Source organism: Rhea americana, unplaced genomic scaffold, assembly GCF_003343005.1.
Source record: "Rhea americana isolate MKP2758 unplaced genomic scaffold, rheAme1 scaffold_53, whole genome shotgun sequence".
NCBI classification, from domain to species: domain Eukaryota; kingdom Metazoa; phylum Chordata; class Aves; order Rheiformes; family Rheidae; genus Rhea; species Rhea americana.
In genome coordinates this window covers 3154067-3177945 of record NW_028186679.1, presented here as the reverse complement: position 1 = coordinate 3177945, position 23879 = coordinate 3154067, and the positions used below count along the sequence as shown (strand labels likewise).

The 23879-nt window shown below is 38.7% G+C and overlaps 1 protein-coding gene across 3 annotated transcripts in view; it reads left to right on the top strand.

Annotated features, from left to right (window-relative positions):
* ARMC3 (armadillo repeat containing 3) overlaps positions 1–23879 on the top strand; it is a 57292-nt gene that overhangs the window by 17182 nt on the left and 16231 nt on the right. For all 3 annotated transcript variants that reach the window (XM_085318259.1, XM_085318258.1, XM_085318257.1), the window contains exons 8-10: positions 4552–4704; positions 4832–4937; positions 23008–23257. In XM_085318259.1, the coding sequence (XP_085174385.1) occupies positions 4552–4704; positions 4832–4937; positions 23008–23257 (509 nt within the window). The remainder of the gene's footprint in view (positions 1–4551; positions 4705–4831; positions 4938–23007; positions 23258–23879) is intronic.

Genomic DNA, 23879 nt, shown 5'->3' with positions numbered 1-23879 from the left:
ATATGTTATCTAATTGAATACATGGCTAGAAAAATCTCTCCCTTTCTACAGTATTTCAGACCTCCTTTCTTCTTTTCTCATTTTATCTGTTCAAATCTTTTCTCACCTTCCTTGGTTTGACATCCAGAATATTTATAATTATTTGGATTGCAAATGATATAAGAAAAGAACAGAAGCTACCTGTCCTAGTATTTTGTGAGTTTCTGCATGCTTTCATTATTATACCTTGGAAGCTTTACATATCACTGAAAATTATTTGCATTAAGGTTTAGGTATCGAAGATTGGAAGAGTTCTGCTTATGCCAGTATTTTCTTCATGTATTTTTTTCTGTATTGTTATTTTATTATGCTACTTAGAATGGTCACTATCATTATTATAGTTCTGTGATGGACTTGTAAGTAGTGTGCTACATAAATTTATATTTTCTTCTACTACTTTCTACTGCACTTTTCTCCATTTTCATATTTATTTTCACATAAGCATAGTCTTCTTTCTGCCTCTTGTACACCTTTTTTGGTTTCGGTGGCCTAATATTTTAACAGCTGTTAGTGAAGGCTTGTCTGAATGCAACATTTTTAAAGCACATGATGGCAAGAACTAAACATAATATATTACAGTGCTGCATATGATCTTATATCATTGGATGTTACCGTCAGTGATGATACATCTTCTTGTCACTTTTCTTTACAAATGGAGTCAATGTGATTTTATTATAAAGGTTTGCTCTCTTCTTCAGCCTGTGGCAGCTGGTATGGATGTAGCAAGTCGGGAAAATAGATCAAAAAGAAGATTTAAAATATTTGCTTCAAAGCTGTAGAATTTTGATGACAACCAGTTTGATAAATGGCAACATGTTGTAGTGTTACAGTGGAAAACACAGTCCAGTAAACTCGCTGCTCAATATGGTCCCTGGAAATATTGTTTATTTCAGATATTCAGAGCTTCTGGTCTAAAGTCAGGCTCTCAGTGGAGAGAGAGGTGGCATGGGGGCCGTTATAAGGGAAAGTACGAGGCAAAAAGAAGATAAATATTTGCCACACTATGCAATTGCTGTATGTTTCGATCCTGGTTGTAAATATACTGAACAGCCAAGCCAGTCTACAATAATAAAGTCATGCTAATTACTAAATGTATTAATTAATACTTGACTTGATGTAGAATCTAATATAATACAACAGAGTTCTGAGTTCATATATGATTTTTTGTTAAATTTGCAATAGCCATATAGTGGCCTATACTCTTCAAGTTCGATGAACATAGCTGTTTTTAAGATCATTTCCTGTATATTTGAGAAAAAAAAACTGCTGCTTTTCATTAAAATGAAAAACTGAACTGCTGCTGTGATGGAATATGTATCTGGTTTTTCACTCCCAACAGCTGAAAATGCTGCAGTGTCCATTTTTGAAATGTTYATCATTGACAGATGGCTTTTTTCTTTTCCTGATAGGTGTGATTGTAACAGTTTTGTTTTGTGCGCTTTGGAAAGGACACAATTTTTTCCTTTAATTTTCCTTTCTTATGTTAGAAAATAGATTATTCCTTGAGAGCTATTCTCAATATCAGAATAACTTATGTGGCACAAATACTATATTCAAATACTCAAATACTATATTTAGGATGCTGCTCTGTTTCAGTAAAATAAAACTGATCATATTTCTATACATAATTGTTATCTTTTTGACATGGAAAAATTATTTTGTTTTGCAACATAATTCTGAATTTATTTCTGAATTAATTCATCAATAGTTTTATTTTGTATGCCCAGAATTATGGTGGTGATTTTTATCCTGATTCCCTCCTTTTCCAGCAAATAATGCAGTAATTTCAGAGCACAAAATACAGGGTAATACTATCAATTGTTGAATATCTGGAAGTGGATTATCTGGACTGTTGACTAAGTGAGGTCTGACTTTTCCCTGACAGTGCTAGCTGCAACAACAACAACAAAATGCTGTGGAGAAAGCGATGACTAAGCTCACTCGAGCTTGGCCCCACTCTGCCAAACTTCTYTGCCTGTTCTTTACATGTCTCTAATTGCCAATTTTATTAATCATATTAAATCGATCATATTAGAATGCTCTGTAGCCTGATTAAAATATGCTTTTTATAATACRAGTTTTTTATTTATCTGGGTTATTTCAACTCACGGTTAGTGGGAATTCACATTACCATTTAGCGTAATCTTTTCTTCATTCAAAATTGGTATAAATAATTCTGTAAGGTCGTGACAGAGAGCTGAATGGATAATGAATAGAACTCTTTGATTGTGATTTTGGGGCAAGAAGGGAAAATAGGGAAATATATTGAAAAACAAAGGTCAGCTCATGATGAGGTCAATGCATGAAAAACTGCACAGAAGTGTTAGTACTCCAGACTCTCTTGGTAGGGTGTGCCTGAGTATTTTGCTTAGTGTTAAATCAATATAYTCAAATGGCTTAGGGGTCAAGAAATTTGTCCTCATAAAAATGATGTTGGCACTGAATATGAGAAGTGCTGAAGTGCAAAGGATGCTTCTTAGTTGTAACTTCTTTCCTTTTTATAATAAGACCAAAGGGAACAACTCTTGCAAACATAGAAAGGATCTGCAGAAAATATTCATCCCTTAAATAGAATTGGCATCTGGATCCTAAAATATTAATAATTTCCCTCTATCTGTCTAACYGGCTATATATATACATATGCATGCTGTTACAGTAAACTCAAATCCAAAATCAATTTTTCTAGATTACTGAAAAAAAAATTTTTTGTTTAAAATATTTTAAATTACTATTTTCAGCAGTTCAAATGAATTTTCTCATTCTAATTTTTTAATTTGGATTTCATATAGGCATAAAATAGCTTTAAAATTGAATGTTTACCCATTGTCATAAGTATAGTTAATTATTAGTTAAATATTCGTTAACTAATAAATAACTGCATAGTTACTTATAACTACTGTAATAAATGACTGAAACTTGCTATATCAAAAACACATCAATGAGGCATGAAGAGTCTCTATAGATTATTATTAGGGATTTTGGACGAGTTCAGCAAGTAACAGGCCAGAGGCATATTTGATTACTTGTCAAAGCAGTCTGTAATCCCAATTAAGGGCTTCTCTGGAGAGCTGGCTGATACACATCAATGTTGTGGCCAAGGTTCTGCTCTTGCTTAAAATTCTTTCCTTCCTGTTCTTTTTGTTATATGTTTTACTTTGTGATTTCAGTTATATATTTTTGATGATTCTAAAAATATCTAAAACTGAGCTAGAGAAGAGAAAACATCTAGTCTTCCCATGATATGCATGGAGTCATTTCTGCTGTAACCAGATTTTCTGCCAAACATCCTTTTCATTAGCTTTGTTGACTTTTATTCACTACAAATTCAATTTTATTTAAAATAATACTTAAAATATATTCCTTCCTATTTTTATCCATTAGACAACAGGCCAAGGACTTGATCCCTCAAAGCATTAGTAAGCACTGGCAAAATTTCCAAATGTGTTAAAGTCTTCCTGACTGTTCCTGAATTTCTTGGATACATTGGAAAATATTTTCACATAGATATAGCTTTGAACACGCAATTAGCCCTTTTAAAATTATGCATGTGGTTAAATACTTTTTGAACTTGGTAACTGTAGAGCTTATTTACTGTCTAGTGCCTTTCTGCCTAAAAACACGGGCCTTGGACAGGGCTATCTGTAACAAATACCTTGACAGAGCAGGGAGTTTGGACRTGCCCTCCAGGCTTCTGATCTCACCTATTTGGGGATGAGCGAGKCTATTAGTACTGTTGTCAGACACCTGGGGAGAGACTCTGTGTTGTTACTTGTGCAGAGAAGAGGAACATCTGTGTCCTTTCCTRGCTGCTGTATATCATTGTACTACAGGTCAGCAGTGACCCCTGTGCCACCAGGCTAAAATATGAAATTGAAATCCTCTGCAAAGTGTGCACTAATGAAGAAGTGCAAGTGGTACAGGACTTAAAATGCAATTTTTAATTCACCTTTCCTTTTTTCCTTTTTTTTTTTTTTTTGATTCTTGGATTTTAACTGGTGCTCTACTGAGTTCAGTTTTAAATTTTATGTGCTTATATGCTATATGAAGGATACATTCCTGAGTAAGTATGATTCTGAATGGAAAAAACTGTTTTCATCAAGCTTGTATGCATTATGTGGTTTTACATTTCATGGAGAACACACTTTGCATTATACTAGGCTATGTATATTTAATAAGCATGTGTATTTAATAGGCATCTTTTGGGCTTGATTCAGAGCTCAGTGAAGGCTAATGGGTTTTGGATCAGGTCCTTTGTGCGTATTTCTTAATTTCTGGTGCCTCTTTTACCAAAATATTTTCATTTCCATGGCATCAAAAACAAGTATTATGATGAAAACAGATATGAAATCAAATTCATGTCCTTTTGTCCAGTTGTCTGTAAGGCCCATTTTGGTGCTAATGAGTCATCTGGAATAGGTTACTTCTCATCAGTATTACAGCAGTTGCACTATCTCTACTGACTGGTTTGGAAAATGAGTGAAGATTAACACTGTTGTTCTTTTTTGTTTAAAGCTGAMAACAGAAAAATCTTAAATGAGTATGAGGTTGAGAAGTGTCTCATAAACCTTTTGGGAAATGATGATGATGGAGTTAAAGTTGCTACTTCCCAAGCAATTTCTGCCATGTGTGAGAATTTAGCTAGCAAACGAGCATTTGGACCCCAAGGTAAGTAAGGTGGGAAGGAGGAGCTGAGAATCTGGGCTTTTCCTTTTGTAAGGAAGCATATTATAATTTTACAGATWGTCATGGTGTATTTAAAGCTTCATGTATACAATTATTATTTTTTTCAAAGGGATTCCCCAGCTAGTACAGTTGCTAAGCAGTGACAATGAAGAAGTAAAAGAAGCTGCAGTCATAGCTTTAGCTAATTTGACAGCAGCCAGTCCTAGTAATGCCAGGTGAGTCTGTAATAATTAAACTATTATTTCAAACACTAATCTGAACATAAATGATAATATCTTGATTTTTTAAAAATACCCCATGTTGCCTCATCCTACAGTCAGGTCTATTTGAATTTGTCTATCAGGCCCGTTTTGGTGCTTATGAGCCATCTGGAATAGGTTGCTTCTCGTTAGTGTTGCAACAGTTATGCTATCTCTACTAATACTTGCCTTATCAGGGAAAGGTATGAAGCAGATGTAATAAAGCAGAGATATAAATCATGATTTGAAGAGAACACGTGAGGAAAATATGTTTCAAATCTTAAGTCCTTTATATTGGATATTTTTTGAAAATCCCAAATCAGTGAAATATTCTTTAAAATTTTATGTTTCATGCAAATTTTTGAATAATTTAAACCTGTTATTTGATTGTGGTAACTCTCAAATATTCTGAATATCAGCACTGTCCTTCTCTTTTTCTTTTTTATTCTTTTTCTGGGCAATAGAGAATGCTCATAGTACGTTGCTTAAAAATAAAAAAGTGTAACTTCAATATCCAAAATAATTAACAAAGAAAGGTTATTTGACCATAACTGTATCAACTAAATTCTGCTGTCAGTTACAGAGTTCTGTTAACTCTATCAGAARTTCTGTTCAGGGAAGAGAAACAGAGCAGTCTGACATATATGAGCAATGTAACTAACAAACCATAACATAAAATTCCTTAAAAGTTTCCAGGAATATTCTCAAGGAAGTTGTCATCCATTCACAGGCATTCTTTGAAGTGAAAAAGTAAAATAACTCACCAAAAAAATTATTTGTTTCAATGTGTTGATTCAGCTCTAATAGTCACCAGTATTCACTTAATGTTACCAGATGGAGCCGTAATTTGACACAAGAGAATAATATTCTGTTCTTAGATTCACATAGTAGATTTTTTGTCTGATGTTCTGTTCTCTTCATGTGCGTGACTCTCTGGTTGGTGTCAGTGGGAGTTATACACACAAAAAAAAGAGAACAGTACTGCAGTCTAGGGGTCAAACTCTCAGCTCTGCTACAGCTGGTTTTCGTAGTGCAGCCCTTTGAGGTTTCACGTTGTGAAAAGGGAATCTCTGGAGTGTTTCGAGTTGGTATAGCAGCTTATGCCAACTCATTCAGTCTCTTTTGCCAAGGAGATAGTCAGGGTGTTGTTTAGCTCAACTGCTACAACTCTGAGACCTCAGGCAGGGAAATAGCTGTCTCTGTCCCTCTGAATTATAATGGAGGTTACATTTGTTTCTTGCTAGGCAAGAAACAGGTCTTCTGTGAAGATCAGGAAGCAATAATTTACATTAAATATGTATATTGGATGAATGCCATGTGACTATGTAATTACTTCAAAGCTTCATTTCTAAATCAAAACCATTACTAAGTAATAGACAAGTCAAAGTGTGACTTGGATCTATAAATTAATATATAGAGTTGAACCCTCAGCTGATACAAATTGGCGTAGTTCCAGCTCGCTGGCTGGGTATCTGGCTTGTATTTATTTTACATTCACATAATTGAGAAAAATTTGAGAAAAAAATATTTTGGAGAAATGCATTCCAGATTGAGTTACCATAAATAATCATATTTAATTTTTCTCTGTGTGTCTTGTAAACCACTGAAAATAACTGTGTGCATAGTGAAGATGCTGATATACTTTTATAATGGTATGACTTCTCTGTTTAATTATGTTGAAAATATTCTAGTCTCAAATGGAACTGATGAGACTAGAACCATTTTACTGGTTACATGTTAGATTCTTGTTATAAGCTGTCCCAGAATATTAAATCATAGAGCTAGTAGTAGCATACAAACCTTATGTTACAGGAACAACAAAATAGCTACGTTATTTGTAGTAACTCTAGTCTTCTCCCTGTATATGTTTTCACTATTTACTGGCCTGTCAGGTCACATAACTAGATCTTGTGGATTCATATACCTGCATTCTGCCATACTCATGTTGAGTATTTTTGCATGTGTTATATTGATTGAAGGATGTGTAGCTTGCTTTTTCAGTGTGTACAGTATCTATTACGGAATGTAAGCAGAGGGCAAGACATTGCACATTTGCTGGATGTCGTTGTTCTTATTAGGGGTATTTGATCAAGAAATATTGCTTGACATTGAAAAACTTACATATTAAAACATACTGTGTAATTAAGGCTCCCGCAGTAGCTTGCTCAGAAGGATGAAGTCTTCCATTGATTTATAACACAAGAGCAGCCCAGGCAATGGGCAATACTGCTTCCCACTAACGTATATTAACCTTAGCCTTTAGGGACCTCCCCACAACAGTGGCAGGCTGGTTCCCTGTCCCTGCCCCAGCCATCCGTTGTTTCTCAACTGAGACAGCTAATAAAGGTGTCGGATACGGCGGAGGCTTTGTAATCAGAGCACCTGTTCACGATGAACTGGATGGAGCCCAGCTTGTCATTTCGCACAGGTCCCCAAACAACCGTTACTTTGCAAAAATAAGTAAATAAATCAGACACTTTGGCTTCTGTAGGATTTTCACCAAAAATCTTGAGCATAAGAACTCACGACTCCAGTACTATGAGTTTGGTGGTTTACTRTGAAACACAGATTTGCAATTTGATCTCTGCCAGAATACATAAAAATTATTGTAAATAACTTCAAAGAAATTCCAGCTTTTAGGCATGTACTGCATATCTAAAGTTGTGTGATGATTTGGTAACACAATGCTTTCCAGTCACAGAAACAAAGTAGTGTAGGAAGAATATAGCAGTCAAGTGCCTCATTAATTTAAAGAGTCACACTCAAGTGATGGTTTTATCAGAAATTTATTGTAAAGTAATGCTAATATTTTAGTGGTGCTCTATACTGATGACAAAGTCAGTGTAAACTTGGAAATAATTGGGCTAAATAAAAATAAAATTGCAAATTATACTGCTGTTTAGAAKCCCACTTACACATTTTGATTATATGGAAATGGTTTTGTGATGTTACTGTGAGTATCTATAGCTCCTATGCTGTTCTTGATATATGTGTCAGAATTTGTTTCTGTATGTCTGCTTCTGGGAAAAAAGGAAATTATTTTCAACAGGGAATTCTTTATCTAYCTAGCATTCTTTTTAATCCACAAGACTGATTTGTCTTATTGAAAACTGTATATAGTTATTTGGATAGCAGAATGCCATTTTAAACAGTGTGTGAAATCTGTTGTCTTTTGATGTGTCCAAGCATTAGGAAATGTAGGCACAATCACTTCAGTAACGTATATTATGCACAAATTGAAAAATTATGTACAAATAAAGAAACAGCAGTGCCATCTATTGGACAGAAAAAGAAATTATTCTATGTTATACAGCTAGCTACAAAACAATCTACTTTGACCTTCACTTACGTTTTCCTTTTTAAAGTATAAGCAATTATTTTTGCCTTTCATGTATTTAAGTTAATCATGTTAAATAAAATTATAAAATGATCTTAATTAAAAGTAACATACAGAAATAAGAGCTCAAATGTAAAAGTTAGTCAGGCATTAGCTGATCTGACCAGTTCTTTTCTTCAGTATTGTATTAGCACGCATGCCGTTTCTAATAACTGTCTTAAATCTGGAAATGTATAATTTCTGGGCATCTATGGGAGTTACCACTGAAGAAAAACATGTGCTCTGTAATTTAGAGCTTTGTACCGGACATGAAAACCATTTAATAGCCTCTATAATACTTGTCATGAATTGTTTATTTTAAATACAAAATCTGTAGCATACAGATAGAGTTTGGTCTGAGGGAAGACAGAAAGTGATGGTTTTGTTCAGCTGTACAGGAAATCTTGGCTGCAGGAAATTTTGGTACCTGATGAGCTGATCATCTGGGCAGAATTTTTCTCCTGGGGATTATAATTAGTGTCATGTTACTTATAAATAAGTAACATATCAGGATTCAAGATAGTAAAATATCATCCCTCAAAAGTATGAAGTTAGCAGGCTTGATGGTATACAATTTTCTAATTCTTGAATTCTTCACAGGACTCAGTGTACCTAGGCACATCAGCAAAATTATGTCCATGTAAGTAGTCTTAGGCATCATGACAGCACCTGAATGTGTGTTTGCCTTATGCTTATGTGTATAAAGATTTGCAAGATTTGGACTTTTGTGGCTTGGAACTCATTGCTTATGGTCCGTGCCCAGTGAGGAGAAAGGAAGCTGTTTCATTGACCTTAATGAATGTTGCATCTGTTCCACATCGAAATTCATATGCTGATCTAACAACCTAGAACACGTCCTCAGTCTATTCCACACGAATAACGCCTACCTTTAGTGAGAGTCTAGCTCTCCTTCTTAAAGGGAGATTTTCACTACCCAGCAGCAATTTTTCTTATTTTTAAAGAGGGTTCTACTGTCAAGGAATACATTTTAAAGAACATCCTGTTTTCTTACATTTTGAATTTTGTTGTTGTCACTAGGCAGAAGTGGCCTGGCCCTACAATTAATAACAGATAAAACTAGGTCAGTTTTACTTCAGTTGTTCTGTTGAAGTGACAATATCTGTCAGAAACAGGAAAACTTAAACATAGCTCTTCCCTTTCAAGACTTAGGTAGAATCTAATTCATATGAATGTATCAACACTGAAGAGTTGTAAGATACCACAAATCTTGCATACATGTAAGATAGTTGCATGAACATATATAAAAGTATATGAGGATACAAACATGTCTAGCATGTGAGTGATAACTTAAAAACAGAAATAGTAGTAATTTTTAATACAGGTTTTATCTTTTTTTCTGATTTAATAGTTCCTCTTTTTAACAGAAGTTTCTATATCTGAAGAAGAGAATTAAGACTAGAATTCCACTAATAATGCTGTATAAAGGTAGTATGTCTTAATACTGACCCCTAGTGACAGAATTAATTACATTTTTGAGCTACTATTCTGCAAGGTAAAGGGATTTGGTTGGTTTTTGTGATGTTATTTTTTTATATCAGCACCMATTCTGCAAAGCCCTGCACAAATACAAACAGTTAATTCCTGCCATGAATAGATTCCTCTTTTGACTTTCACTTACTGTGTATCTGTAGTGTGATAGATGCTTTCCAACGAGAAAAGGCAAGATGGCCCTCACCCAAGAGCMACAAGCTTTTCTTAACACCATGCTAGTAGTTTATAGTTTACATTTTATTTATTTTTGAATAAGAAAATTATAAAAACAGTCACAGTAAACTGTAAGTTACATAATGACTTCCTTTAAAAACTGCAAAATATGTTAAAATAAATTTATCCCTTGAAAAAATGGCAGAAAAGCTAAATCAAGATCTAATGTTGTGATGTTGTTCAGAAGTGGGTCAGCACTATGACTTTTAACATCACATCAAATGACTGACACACAACTTACGAACAATACTCTAAATCATCCCCTGCTGGCAAGTACAAAATATTTCATTCAACCAGTTGCTATTTTTCTGTCCTTGATTTGTGAAGGTGTGGCTATATGGAAGAGTATTTCTTTAGACTCAGTCACTATAACTACATTTGGTTGCCAGTAGAGTTTTTCTTTTACAAAATGTGATGCCTATCAAGAGGCATATTGAAGATAGAGACCAATATAATGTATTCATTCCTATCTGTTTAACACAAATCTCATATCACTGTATCCTAAGGTGCATGAGGATCTAAATGTATCCAAAATAGTTTTAGACAGAAAATAGAATAATTCTAAATTGTGACAATGTTGATTGTATCGAAGTCCTACTCAGTGGAATATAGCAAAATCTTTCAGGTTGTCACACCCTCTTTTGTTGCATCCTCAAACTCTTGCAGTATGATGACTATTTTTCTTAGCTGTGAGAGTCTGGAATTTCATTCAGAGCATGGTATTGTCACTTGCAACTTCACAGGGTGGATTTCTGTGGCATCAGATGAGACATTTTCTCTCTTGGATATTAAGCCTGGGAAAGAAAGCAATATTTCATGTAGTGGTGCAGGTAACCTGATTTCTCTTGACTGTGTCCCCTAGGATGATATTCAGTGGCATGCACTGAGGTGAATTACGTGTTTTCATTAATTAAAGGTGGCAACAGTTTTATTTTACATTTCAGGAAATGGCAGAAAACATTATTTCTGCTTTTACATGTATGTTTCATTTGAGGCACATTTCTATAATGAATATAATGAAAAACATGTTATTTAAGTATATGTTTTAACCTATTTTAGTATAGTGTAAGTTATGTATTTTGAATATATATAAGGAAATGGCAAATTTATGGTTGTTTATGCAAGCTCAATTCTGTGCTGCTGTGAATCTAATCTATGCACTGACAGGTTAGACACTGACCTGCCCATGTTRTCTAATTAGAGGCTGTCATATGCACAAGGGGATAAAATTAGGCTTCACGTAACTTTAAGCCTTTAGGCTTGTAACCTCAGTAGTGTTATCTTAATGTAGTATTTTACATGAAGTTCTTTAGAGATTTAACTTTTAAGGGGTAGAATTATGTAACAGTTTCACCACTCTAAATCATTGAAGGAGCCTGAATCTTTAGCAGGGCAAACAAGACTGCTGCCATTTGAGATGAGTTAACGACTGTCAGGAAAAGACTCGTCCAAAAGTGAAAGATGGGGGTCCAGCTTCACAGTGTTAGTAATATTTGCAAAAAGACTCGCTCGAGTGATTCCTCATCTGGTACTTCTCCAGCAGTCTGCTTCTGCTTTGGAAATCCCTGTGTTCACTGGAAGCATTGCAGGGACCTCACGTTGGGTCTTTCCTTCCTTATGTTACACCTCCACAAAACCTGCTCCGGCAGCTCCCGAATGTTTTCTGTCATTTTGCTTTCAAAGCAAAGTGGATTCCAGGCTCTCGACATTTGTGCTGGATTATTGATTTTTTTGGATGCACTATTTTTTAGATCAGCAGAAAAGAGAAAAGAGGATAGTGTTTTTTTCATGAGCTTATCTTAGGTGAAACTAAATGGGATTTTAAGGGGCCAAAGGCTTCTTGATGAATTTCAGGCCTTTCTGCTGAGAGTGAAAGTGTCAGAACTTTTTTATAAAGGTTGCAAATAGACTTAGATATCACGAATAATGCCCCTGTAAATATTTTAAATTAGGTAAACTACAGTTTTATAATTGAGCTCTTTGTAATTCAGTCAGATAGATTCAATGACAGACATTTGAAAATATCAGTGTATCTCTAAACGAGAGTCAGCTATTACGGTCTCTGCCAATCCAGACAGTTTAACATTTGATTGCTTTCAGACTACGAGATTTATTGACTTTTGGGTTTGTTGTTGGGTTTTAAGAGAGTACTTGTCATTAAAAAATAGGAGTAAAGGGCTTTGTTCTTGAAATGAAGAATGAAATGTTTTGTTGATATAATCAATATTTTTACTGTAGCACAAAGGGGCCCCAAATTGTAGATCAGAGTCCCTTGTACTAGATTTTATTACTCAAAATAATCAAATTAACATTAATTTCCATTGCATRGTGAAGAAAGCAGAAATAATGTGAGTCATTAACTAAAATACAAGTGGCTATATACAACAGTCAGTTGCCTTTGCAAGTAATTAAATCCCAAAGTGAAATTTTTGGTAAATGCAGAAGACATTTATTGGATGTAATTATTCTGATAGTATAACAAGGTAAATGAAAAATTAACAAGCTAACACATTTAAGGTATAAAAAGGAATACACTTCATGAGATTTTCAGACTTCTGGTTATAATGGTCTGATTTTGGTCTTTGAAGTTGCTTTACAGTCAGAAATTATGTAATTGAGCAGGATCAAAAGTGCCTTGTGTGAAAATGAAGTCATATGATTTAACACAGATAAAGCTTGATTTAAAAAAATGTGTGTGTAATTAGATGCATAATTCTTATGCATAATTTACATGCAATTATGTATGAAAATGAGATATGCACATACATAAATGGCTAGCTAAGCACCTCATACACAATCACAGTAATTTTCACACAAATTAAACATGCAGTTGCAAATACACTGGAAAATAAAGTCCATAASGGGTCCAGTGGCCTTTGTGAGGAGGTAGAATTTGATTTTGGGGAGRGGGGGACAAAAATTACGTTAAATCCTTTTCAGTAAGAAAGGGGAAGTAAACAGCATAGAATAGGATCAAGAATAGAATTTAATATAAATCAATTTACGTTCAGTTGTGTTGGAGGGAACACAAAAGAACATTATCATTTGTATGAAGTGTCAATCTTGCAAGTGTTAATTAAGCACAATTCAGCATAAACAGTGGTGTGAAGCTGCACCACACCGCTTCCCCTCTGACCTCCCCTCCATGTGAGGTTGCTTAGGCTTAACTTAAGCAGGTTATAAAGGGTTTTGAGGAGCTGTCTCAATGGTTTCTATCAGATCTTTAAACAGTGATCCTTGCTTCCTCCATTGTGCCGAACCTTCCTTTCAGGAAAAAAAAGCTATCCAGACCATTCCCTATGCACTATCTAATAAAATAAATAATTCATTATCTATCCTGCCAAGGTTTGGAGGCTTTGTCAAGGACCAGAGCTATTAAACTTTATGTGATGCCAACAGAGATGTGGTTCTTGCTCCAGAAAGCTTACAGTCCTAATAAAAGGACTTTTTATCTGACTTCTGATGGTTTTCACAACACTCTCAACTTATGTTTGAGCTTCCTTATTTCACCCTAGGCAATTAAACAAATGTTCAGTTAAATGAAATGCATATGCATCTCCACCTTAACCACTTAAAAAAATGTTGTTCTTATGAAACTTTTGGTAACAGTTTTATTTTCAGCTTTGAATATAATTTTTCAGTAAAAACAGTGATTCTTTGCTATGGATGAAGAAAACTTTTCCCCAAACTTTAGCATGTATTCATTGAGTCTTGAGCAATCATTTAGAGAATTTTCAGGTAAAAATCTTAATAACTTCTAAGTTAAAATGCATGTTTAAAATTAAACCTTTAAAATTAAATAGTTAATATCAAGCCATTTAATGCTTGCCTTTCCAGTGACATGTGAGAAAAATATTTTAGACATTCCTGAATTATAGACAGCTGAAGCAGTTCAAATTAATCAAAATTGTACTGTTTCACTACAAGGAATRGTTAAGGTCATTAAGCTGCCTTAACCATGTACATCTATATCATTACATATTTGAATTATTTTGACTTTAATTAGAGCTCTTTATTTCCTAGACCTGTGTTGTTTGGGGTTTCTTCTTTGTTTGTGTCAGCCTCCATTTTTCAAAGGAACATAATGATGTTTTGCAAACGTAACATCCTTTTATTCTTTATCTTCTTTCATTTTGCCTAATCGTTTCCCTCTATGATTAGGGTACTTGATATGTTTTGGAGCTGTACACAACATGAAGTAAAAAAAAAGCTATGGATTTATATAATTTACTCCTTTTTTCACGTGAAGAAGAGTATACCTTTTCCAGACAAATCAAAGCTTCCATATTCCTTGAGGATGTAGCCCTGGCTGGGAGCACTAATGAAATGCATTGTCCCTGTAGGTGGTGTCTGAAGTGGAAAGTGTGTGTCCTGGAGGTTGGAGAGAGCTAGTGCTGATCTACATTAGGCAAAGTCAGTGCTGGTAAAAGCCTCTTCCTTGGACTTCTGTTTCCTTGTTAAAAAAAAAAAAACAACAACAACAACAAAAATAAACACTACACAGTTGTTATATAGTTGCATATCTCTGTATAACATTGAAGGGGACAATATCTCCATACTTAAGGTCTTAATGCTCTATATTCTAACACCTTAATATCTTAAGTATATTCTGTCTTTTAACTCTTTTGTGGTTGGGCACTACTGTGTCTGTAGCAGCTGGAGCTCCGTGGCTCGGGGAGGATATGGGATAGGAATGAACTGAACTATGGGTTGCCCATTCTTCCTTTTTTTTTCATAACCTCTTCTGTATGTATTTTTGTTAGGAGGATGCGGTCTTGCCTTTAGGTGTTCTAGCCCGTCTTAAAATCTGATCCTCCAATGTATTGATTACCTTCAACTGTCATTACCTGCTTTTGTGTTTTTAACATGAATTCTTTTAGGCTTAAGATCCACTGTGTTACTTGATGAAGCTATAGTAATGAAACCATGAYTGAGTATAAATCTGCACTAAAGTAGAATACAGGATTGAAATAAATATGTATGATCTTCTAAATCAGTGGTTCTCAACCTTTTTGAAGCTGAGTGGCACTTGAGAAAATTGGCTATGCTCTGTTCCTCACTGAGGTCAGCTCTGAACACAAGGAGCTGGAACCTTGGTCTTTTGTTATGTATTTGTATACTTGCTGGGTTTGAGGCAAATTATAGTAAATCTGCTTATAATGTAATTGGCTACRTCTTTCAATTCCACGTATCATCCTGGAATTAGTCTATTAAGAATTATATATTTATAAGGATAGCCTGAGGAGGCATACATACATTATCCAGTGTAGCATGGGAGTAGTAAGTCCAACCTTTTTGGAAGGATTGGATATGCTACACCTGTGAGGTGCAGTGATGCAATTCATGTGTGTGAGTTTGTCCCATAAATCCTAGAAGAGATGGAATTCATTCCTATATATCCACTGTACAGGAAAAACTTGTGGTTTTTTTTCCTCAGTTAAGCTATGTGTCTATATACTGTGTAATGCTGTAAATCTGACACCTTATGGACATGACTTACCGCACATGTCTGTGTGTGCATATGGTGAGTCTCTCCCATACTTTGCCAGGAGGTATATCGTATCATTGTTACATTTGTGCTGCAAATCTGATGTTTTCCTGAAAACCTGTAGTACAGATGCTGTATAACTGATCCTTACATATGCAGTCAATGTGTCCAGGATATCTTTATGCACAACAGCCTGGACAGCCTTCCTGGAGCTGTAAGTCAGATTTAAATTCTCATGGAGGCAGGAGAAGGGGAAAAATCTGAGCCAGAGAACTCAGAAATATAGTGGCCTTACACACGATAGTTACATTTTCAGCTGTACTCCTTTATCTGGTCAAGGAGGGCAGGGGTGGGAGGACGCTCAGRTAGGGGAAAATCCAGCTAATCATTTTTTTTCTGAGGAGTGCATTGCAGAGGGACACCTGAAAGTGTAGAACTCAGTTCTGTGCAGATACTGAAGTGCTTGCATAAAAGCTACTAGTGTAACTTTATCGGGAGGATTAATTATTTTAGGTGCAGAACACAACCAATGGGCCTTTATACCTTTATGCTGCTCCGAAGCTAATAAACCAAATCGCATTCAGTGTGTAGATTGCTACCTCTTCCCTAGTTTTCCAAACTGAGGACTACAGCCTGCCCAACAGCCTTCATTAATAGCCATGCCCCAGCACTCTCTGTGAGTTGCCAACATCTTATAGTTGAGGTGTAGAGATCAGGCTACAAACCCAGTCAATCTCTGCCGATTCATTCCAGGWCTACTCAGGTATATCTACATTTCCCCCACTATGAAAACATGATTCAGAAGTGCTCATACTAACTTTGCAGTAAGCTCTGCACCATATTCATAGAATCATAGAATCAATAAGGTTGGAAGGGACCTCTGGAGATCATCTAGTCCAACCTCCCYRCTCAGCASGSTCACCTAGAGCATGTTAGACAGGGTTGCATCCGGGCGGGCCTTGAAGATCTCCAGAGAAGGAGACACCACGACCTCTCTGGGCAACCTGTTCCAGTGCTCCRTCACTCTCACAGGGAAGAAATTCCCCCTCATGTTCAGGCRGAACTTCCTGTGCTTCAATTTCAGCCCGTTGCCTCTTGTCCTGTCACATGGGACAACTGAAAAGAGTTTGTCCCCGTCCCCTTGACACCCTCCCTTCAGGTACTTTTTTTGATAAGATCATTGATAAGATCCCTCCCTCAGTCCTCTCTTCCCCAGGCTGAAGAGGCCCAGCTCTTGCAGCCGTTTCTCACAGGGCAGATGCTCCAGCCCTCTGATCATCTTCGTAGCCCTGTGCTGGACCCTCTCCAGTAGCTCCATGTCTCTCTTGTACTGGGGAGCCCAGAACTGGACAGAGTGCTCGAGATGAGGCCTCCCCAGGGCTGAGKAGAGGGGCAGGATCACCTCCCTCCACCTGCTGGCAACACTCTTCCCAGTGCAGCCCAGGATACCATTGGCCACAAGGGCATATTGCTGGCTCATGGTCATCCACGAGCACTCCCAGATCTTTCTCTGCAGAGCTGCTCTCCAGCAGGTCATCCCCCAGCTTGTACTGGTGCCTGGGGTTATTTTTCCCTAGGTGCAGGACTCTGCACTTGCCCTTGTTGAACCTCATGAGKTTCCTCTCCAACCAGCTCTCCAGCCTGTCCGTTACYGAGCCCTGGGGGACACCACTAGCCACAGGCCTCCAACTGGACTACGTGCCACCAGTGACGACCCTCTGAGCTCTGCCTTTCAGCCAGTTCTCAATCCACCTCACTGTCCACTCGTCTAACCCACACTTCCAGAGCTTATCTCGGAGGATGTTATGGGAGACAGTGTCAAAAGCCTTGCTGAAGTCAAGGTACACAACATCCACTGCTCTCCCCTCATCTACCCAGCCAGTCATTCCATCATAGAATGCTACTAGATTGGTTAAGCAGGATTTCCCCTTGGTGAACCCATGCTGGCTACTCCTGATCACCTTCTTTCCCTCCATATGTCTCGAGATGACATCCAGAAKGAGTTGTTCCATCACCTTTCCAGGGATGGAGGTGAGGTTGATGGGCCTATAGTTGCCTGGGTCCTCCTTCTTGCCCTYCTTGAAGACTGGAGTGACACTGGCTTTCTTCCAGTCCTCCGGCACCTCTCCAGTTCTCCATGACTTTTCAAAGACGATGGAGAGCGGCCTGGCAACAACATCTGCCAGCTCCCTCAGTACCCGTGGGTGCATMYCATCCGGGCCCATGGATTTGTGGGTGTCTAGCCTGCTCAGAAGGTCTCTAATCCTTTCCTCCTGAATCAAAGGAAAGTCTTCCCTTCTCTGGACTTTCTCCCTCACATCCAGGCTCCGGGATTCRTGAGGGCTGCCCTTAGCAGTKAAGACTGAAGCAAAGAAGGCATGGGGTAATTCTGCCTTCTCTGTATCCCTTGTCACCAGGGCYCCTGCCCCATTCAGCAGCAGGCCCACATTTTCCCTAGTCCTCTTCTTGCTGCTGATGTATTTGAAGAAGCCTTTCCTGTTGTCCTTGACATCCCTTGCCAGACTCAATTCCAGCTGGGCCTTAGCCTTCCTCGCAGCATCTCTACATACTCTGACTGCATTCCTGTAATTCTCCCAAGTAGCCTGTCCCCTYTTCCAYATTCTGTRTAYTTTCTTCTTCTGTCTGAATTTGGCCAAGAGCTCCTTGCTCACCCATGCAGGTCTCAYGCCCCTTTTGCTGTGCTTCTTACCCATAGGGATGCACCTTGAGCTTGGAGGAAGTGATGTTTGAATACTAGCCAGCTCTACTGGACCCCCCTTCCTTCTAGGGCCTTAACCCATGAGACTCCACCAATTAGGTCTCTGAAGAGCCCGAAGTCYGYTCTCCTGAAGTCCAGGGTTGCAATCCTGCTTGTTGCCTTAATTCTTTCCTGCAGGATCCTGTACTCCACCATCTCATGGTCACTGCAGCCAAGGCTGSCCCCAACCTTCACATCTCTAACCAGTCCCTCTCTGTTGGTAAGGACAAGGTCTAGCAGGACACCCTTCCTCATAGGCTCCTCCACCATTTGTGACAGGAAGTTATCATCAATGCATTGCAGGAGCCTCCTGGACTGCTTGTGCCTTGCTGTGTAGTCCATCCAGCAGATGTCAGGGTGGTGGAAGTCCCCCAGGAGAAGCAGGGCCTGTGATSGTGAGGCTACCTCCAGCTGTCTATAGAAGGCCTCATCAACTTTCTCTTCCTGGTCAGGTGGCCTGTAGCAGACATCCACAACAGTGTCCCCCGTGCTAACCTGCCCTTTGATCTTTACCCATAAGCTCTCAGCTGCCACCTCCTCCTCCACCCCTAGGCAGAGCTCGATGCATTCCAGTTGCTCTCTCACATAAAGAGCAACTCCACCACCTTGCCTTCCTGGCCTGTCTCTCCTAAAAAGCACATATCCATCCACAGCAGCATTCCAGTCATGCGAGCTATCCCACCATGTCTCTGTGATTGCAATGAGATCATGGCCCTGCRATYGCACACAGATCTCCAGCTCCTCCTGTTTGTTCCCCATGYTGCGTGCATTGGTGTACAGGCATTTCAAAGAGGCGGTCATGTCTGCAGGTTTCCCAGGAAGGGTGTATGAGGGTCCCCCACAGCCATGTCCCAAACACACATCCCCAGCTGCATGCACCCGTTGGAGGCCCCCCAACCTAACTTGTGTTTTGTTATTATCCCTATCCACATGACACCGCCCCTCCCACCTCCTACTTAGTTTAAAGCCCTCTTTACRAGGCTGGCCAACGTGTTTTGCAAAGGCTAACGTGCCCCACTTGGTGARGTGAATCCCATCTCTCCCCACCAGTTGTTGATCTTCAAACCATGTTCCATGGTCACAGAATCCAAAACCCTGTTGCCAACACCGGCGGCGTCGCCAGTTGTTGATTTGGAAAATATTCCTACTCCTACTCCCATGCCTCCCCCTAATCAGCAGGACCGATGAGAAGACCACCTGGGCTCCCAGACCCTTGACCACCATGCCCATGGCCTTGAAGTCTTCTTTGATTTTTTTCTAGTTTGTTCTCTGTTTCATGTGGATGCTAACGATACAGCAGCAGAGGGTAGTAGTCTGATGAGTGGACAAGCCGTGGTAGCCTTTCAGTCACATCTCGTATCCTTGCCCCCAGCAGGCAGCAAACCTCTCTGGAGGAGGGGTCAGGTCGGCAGATAGGCACTTCTGTCTCCCTCAGCATGGAATTGCCCACTACAATCACTCGTTACCTCTCCCGAGTGGTCATGCAAGGCACAGGGTCAGACAGCCCAGTTGCTTCCCTTGAGGCCAGGTCCAGGTTCTCCTCATYCTGGAGTRCACTAAACCTGTTCTTCAACTGTAATTCCAAGTCTACAGGAGGATTAGGGGCCTTTCTTGTTTTTCTTCGAGAAGCAGCTAGCTTCCAGCCTTCTTCGACAGTGCTGTGCTGTACTATTTCACTCTTCACAGAGTCCTCCAGCAACTCCCCTGCTGCAGGGGAGAGGGACTCCGGGAGCAGTACAGTCTCTGAGAACGCCCTGTCTATCTCCTGCTCACTTTCTCRCACGTTTTGCAGTCTGCTGACTTCATCCCACAACTCTTCGACTTGACAACACAAATTGTCAACAACAGCACACCTCTTGCAGGAGGGCAGACCATCAGACCAGGCCTTCTGGAGAGGCTCCAAGCACTCCCTGCAGCCTGGGACCTGTAGGGGAGCACCTGCTGCAAGAGGCTCTGTCTGGGTTGACACTTCCGATGCAGCTAATGTAGCAATTCCCACAGCTACTGGCAAATATGCTTTATGGCAAGTTACAACCATGTTAGCAAGAGTGGGTGCTACTGGCACTAGAAAAAGAAAGATGTCCTCTTGCACCTAACTGTACTCCTCCTGCACAAACTGCTGCCTCTGTTCACTGTGCTCCAGGCCTGGCTCTTAAATAGACCTCTCCCTACTACTAACTCACAGGATACTTGATCCACCCTAAACAAGGGCTACCTGKGTCAAAAGCCCCAACTCCCTCTATTCGGGGCAACAGAGACTGCTCCTTAGCAGTAGCTACACCCAGCTACAGTGGGTGATAAGTGCTGGGGATTCTTCCAGGAGAGCTTAAGGCTTCCTGCAGTTGCCCTTGCCCAGCTCCCCTTACCTGTTAGCAGAGTCACTCTCTAGTCCCCTCGTTCCACAAGGGTCAGCAGACCACAATGACCACCACGGGCCCCAAAAGTTCAAGGCAGAGCTGAGACAGTGCTGTGCAAACTGCTGTGCCTGTTTGCTGCCTCCGTTAGCTGTGCTCATGCGTTGTGATTACGTGCTACRGGCTGGCGTGTATCCTGTTCTTTGAATCCTATTTGCACCAGAGAGCGATCATAAGCATTCCTGAGGTTTCGTGCTTTTTATATCCATAGCCCTTGACAGTTTTTCATAGCATAACTGTTTCCCTCTTATGTAATACTTGTAAGCTTGTGGTTATTTTGTAATTGTAAAAGTTAACAAAAGATTGGCTAAATTTTTGGTAAGAAGCTATAGAAGTAAGATTTGCAAATCCATATTTCTGTTATTAATGTGTTGACAGAAAGTTATCAAAACTTATAAAAACAATATGCTCTTCTATTGCTGAAGTGCTTAGTTATGCTTGTATAGAAGYGGGAGAGTTTGTTATGGTTTTGATATTGAAAATGTATTAAAGTGAAGATATAAAAAAGCAGTTGCAAGAAAATTCACATCGCCATCTGTGCTTTTCCTGTGCYAACGATATTGCCAACTTTTGTTTAACAAACAGATGAACCCAATATAAAATTACTAAGAACAGATAGTAAGTTGGACATATGCCTCAAATCATTTGATCAGATATTATACACAAACTCATAAGAAAGAAAATTCAATTTATTTATGTGGTGGTGTATAACAATGTTGGATAAAGTAACACTGAAATGAACGATAAGACAATGGCAAATATATATTGGACACAGAAATTAGTGCCCATTGTTTAGTAGAAAGCCTTGACAAGAAGGCAAACAAAAATCTTAAGTTATGGAATACCTTATGGTATTTGAAGAAAGTAAACTGCATTTGTATTAGTTGTCATTTTTGCCTAGGGCAAAGAATWCAGGAGGAGCTGGTAACCCAGAACTGTATGCCTTTCTAATTTGTGAGATTCAGGTTTGTTAGAGTATTATAGAGTCCCCTCAGCCAATCCAAGTTCTCTCTTCAGGATCTGCATCAGCTGTAGTTGAGAGTTTACTGTCATTATAAACAATGTCACCAGCTGCTTTAAAATATATTCTTTATCTTAGATATTAAATAGGAAATTGATTTTTTAAAAGGCATTCAGTTGAGTGCTGGATGCAGAATAGCAGTGTTAGGATGGAGCTCTCATAGCCTGGTTCCTTCTGCTGTGACTAAGATGAAGTCTTACATTACTATTAGTTTGGCAGCACGTCTGATTTAAGTCTTTTCCAAATGTCSCCAATAGTACAGCTGCCTATACCTCCTGCTGTCTCCTACCTGAAGTTACTGTTTCCTCAGCACTGCTGCTTTGGCTCTTTTGTTTGTCTRATCTCTAACCTAGATCTATGAAGTGATCCTTGAACCTCCTTTCAATGATCTTCTCTCAGTTTTGTTTGACAACAGGTGGTTTGCCATCAGGCTTAGACCATGGCCACCCTAAGAGTTGGTGTGGCCCTGCTGAGGGGCAGCATCCCTCAGCAGCAGGCTACAACGACCATCTGGGAGCAGAGGGAATATTTGAAGTGGATCTGCTGCTGATAGCCTAGTCATGTAGAACCACAGCCATTGCCACCCCAGGCCTCTGTGCTCATGTATCTGCTGTTTTCATGCTATCCACATCAGTTCATGTGGAGCTACACTGTACTGAAATGCACCGTGCAGACTTGCTTAGTAAGAATGGCAGAAGTTGCTACGTTAGGTTTGCGCTACCCTGGTATCCTAACACAGAAATTGAAAGAGACACCACAAAGAGCAGCAGTGTGATGCTTTCTGCATTATAATCCTCATCTAAAAATGTTAGAATGATTTTGGGGAGAGGTGATAAGCCTCTGCAGAGGCATTTGACTGGAAGTAAAGATGCAGAAATTCTGCTTCTTTGAAAAGATGTGAGATTTAATTCACTTGTTTAAGAGAAAGGAAGAATTGATGTCCTAACAAGTTAAAGAATGCTGAAGTCTGTGACTTGTTTCATCTGCTTAGATTGTGTCTGTTGAGCTTCACAGTGAGTCAACCCAACCCATAAATGGCACCAAAAAGAAGGTTTTTCACATTTCAATTTTTATTTTCACAATCATAGTATAATTTAGAGTATATACATCAGCCTTGCAACTTACTGCAGAAAAGCAATATTTTAAGTAATATTTTATGAATGTTCTCCTTGAAATGTAATACTGATTTAGTTGGTAAATACAACACATTGAGAAAAAGAATGGTCTTAAAATAACAGATTTTTTCCCTCCTTCATTTTACTAGCACTGTTGCTGAGGCTGAAGGAATTGAGCCATTAATAAATACTTTGAGTGCTCAGAGAGATGGAGCCATTGCTAATGCTGCTACRGTACTAACGAACATGGCCACGCAAGAGCCATTCCGTCTAAATATTCTTAGTCATGGAATTATGAGTGCGCTTGTAGGACCACTGCGCTCTACCAACAGCCAAGTGCAGAGCAAAGCAGCATTCACTGTGGCTGCATTTGGCTGTGATGCTGATGCGAGAACAGAGGTAAAACTACAAGGTTGTGGTTATTTACAGCATTTCTAAATCCTGAGGTTTGCATTATATTTACTTCCCTAGGTTATTTGTACTTTTTATGTCCGTCTTAAACTCTGTTTATAGATAGTAACTAATTTGTGCTTTCATCAGAGACTTGTTCAGCTGAACTTAGCTCAGTTCGTTATGAGATGTGGAAAGGATTTCTTTTATTTTTACTGCTGTATTGGCTTTCACTCAGTTCATCTGTTATGGCTTTCCAGTGGCTTCAATGAGCTTTAACCAGGGCTATCTCTGAATCCCCATGTTTACAAATATTAAACATTAAGAGTTCCCTCAACTGAGACCATCAATTGTATTTTGAAGATGAGCAGTTCCATCCTGTTCACCTTCCATCAATATTGTTTTATTGTCCATTTTCAAGGCCAGAGTGGCAATGTCTGATTGATTTATCATATACTGAATGTGACTGAAGTAAATAAAATGCAAAATATAATTAATCCCTTGATCAGTAGCATCTAGCAAGTTGAACTTAGACCTACTTATCAATGGTCATGGTATTTTCTGTTCATAATGAAGGATAGTGCCACCTACATTTATAGATCATAAACTGGAGATTTCTGAAGCATCAAGT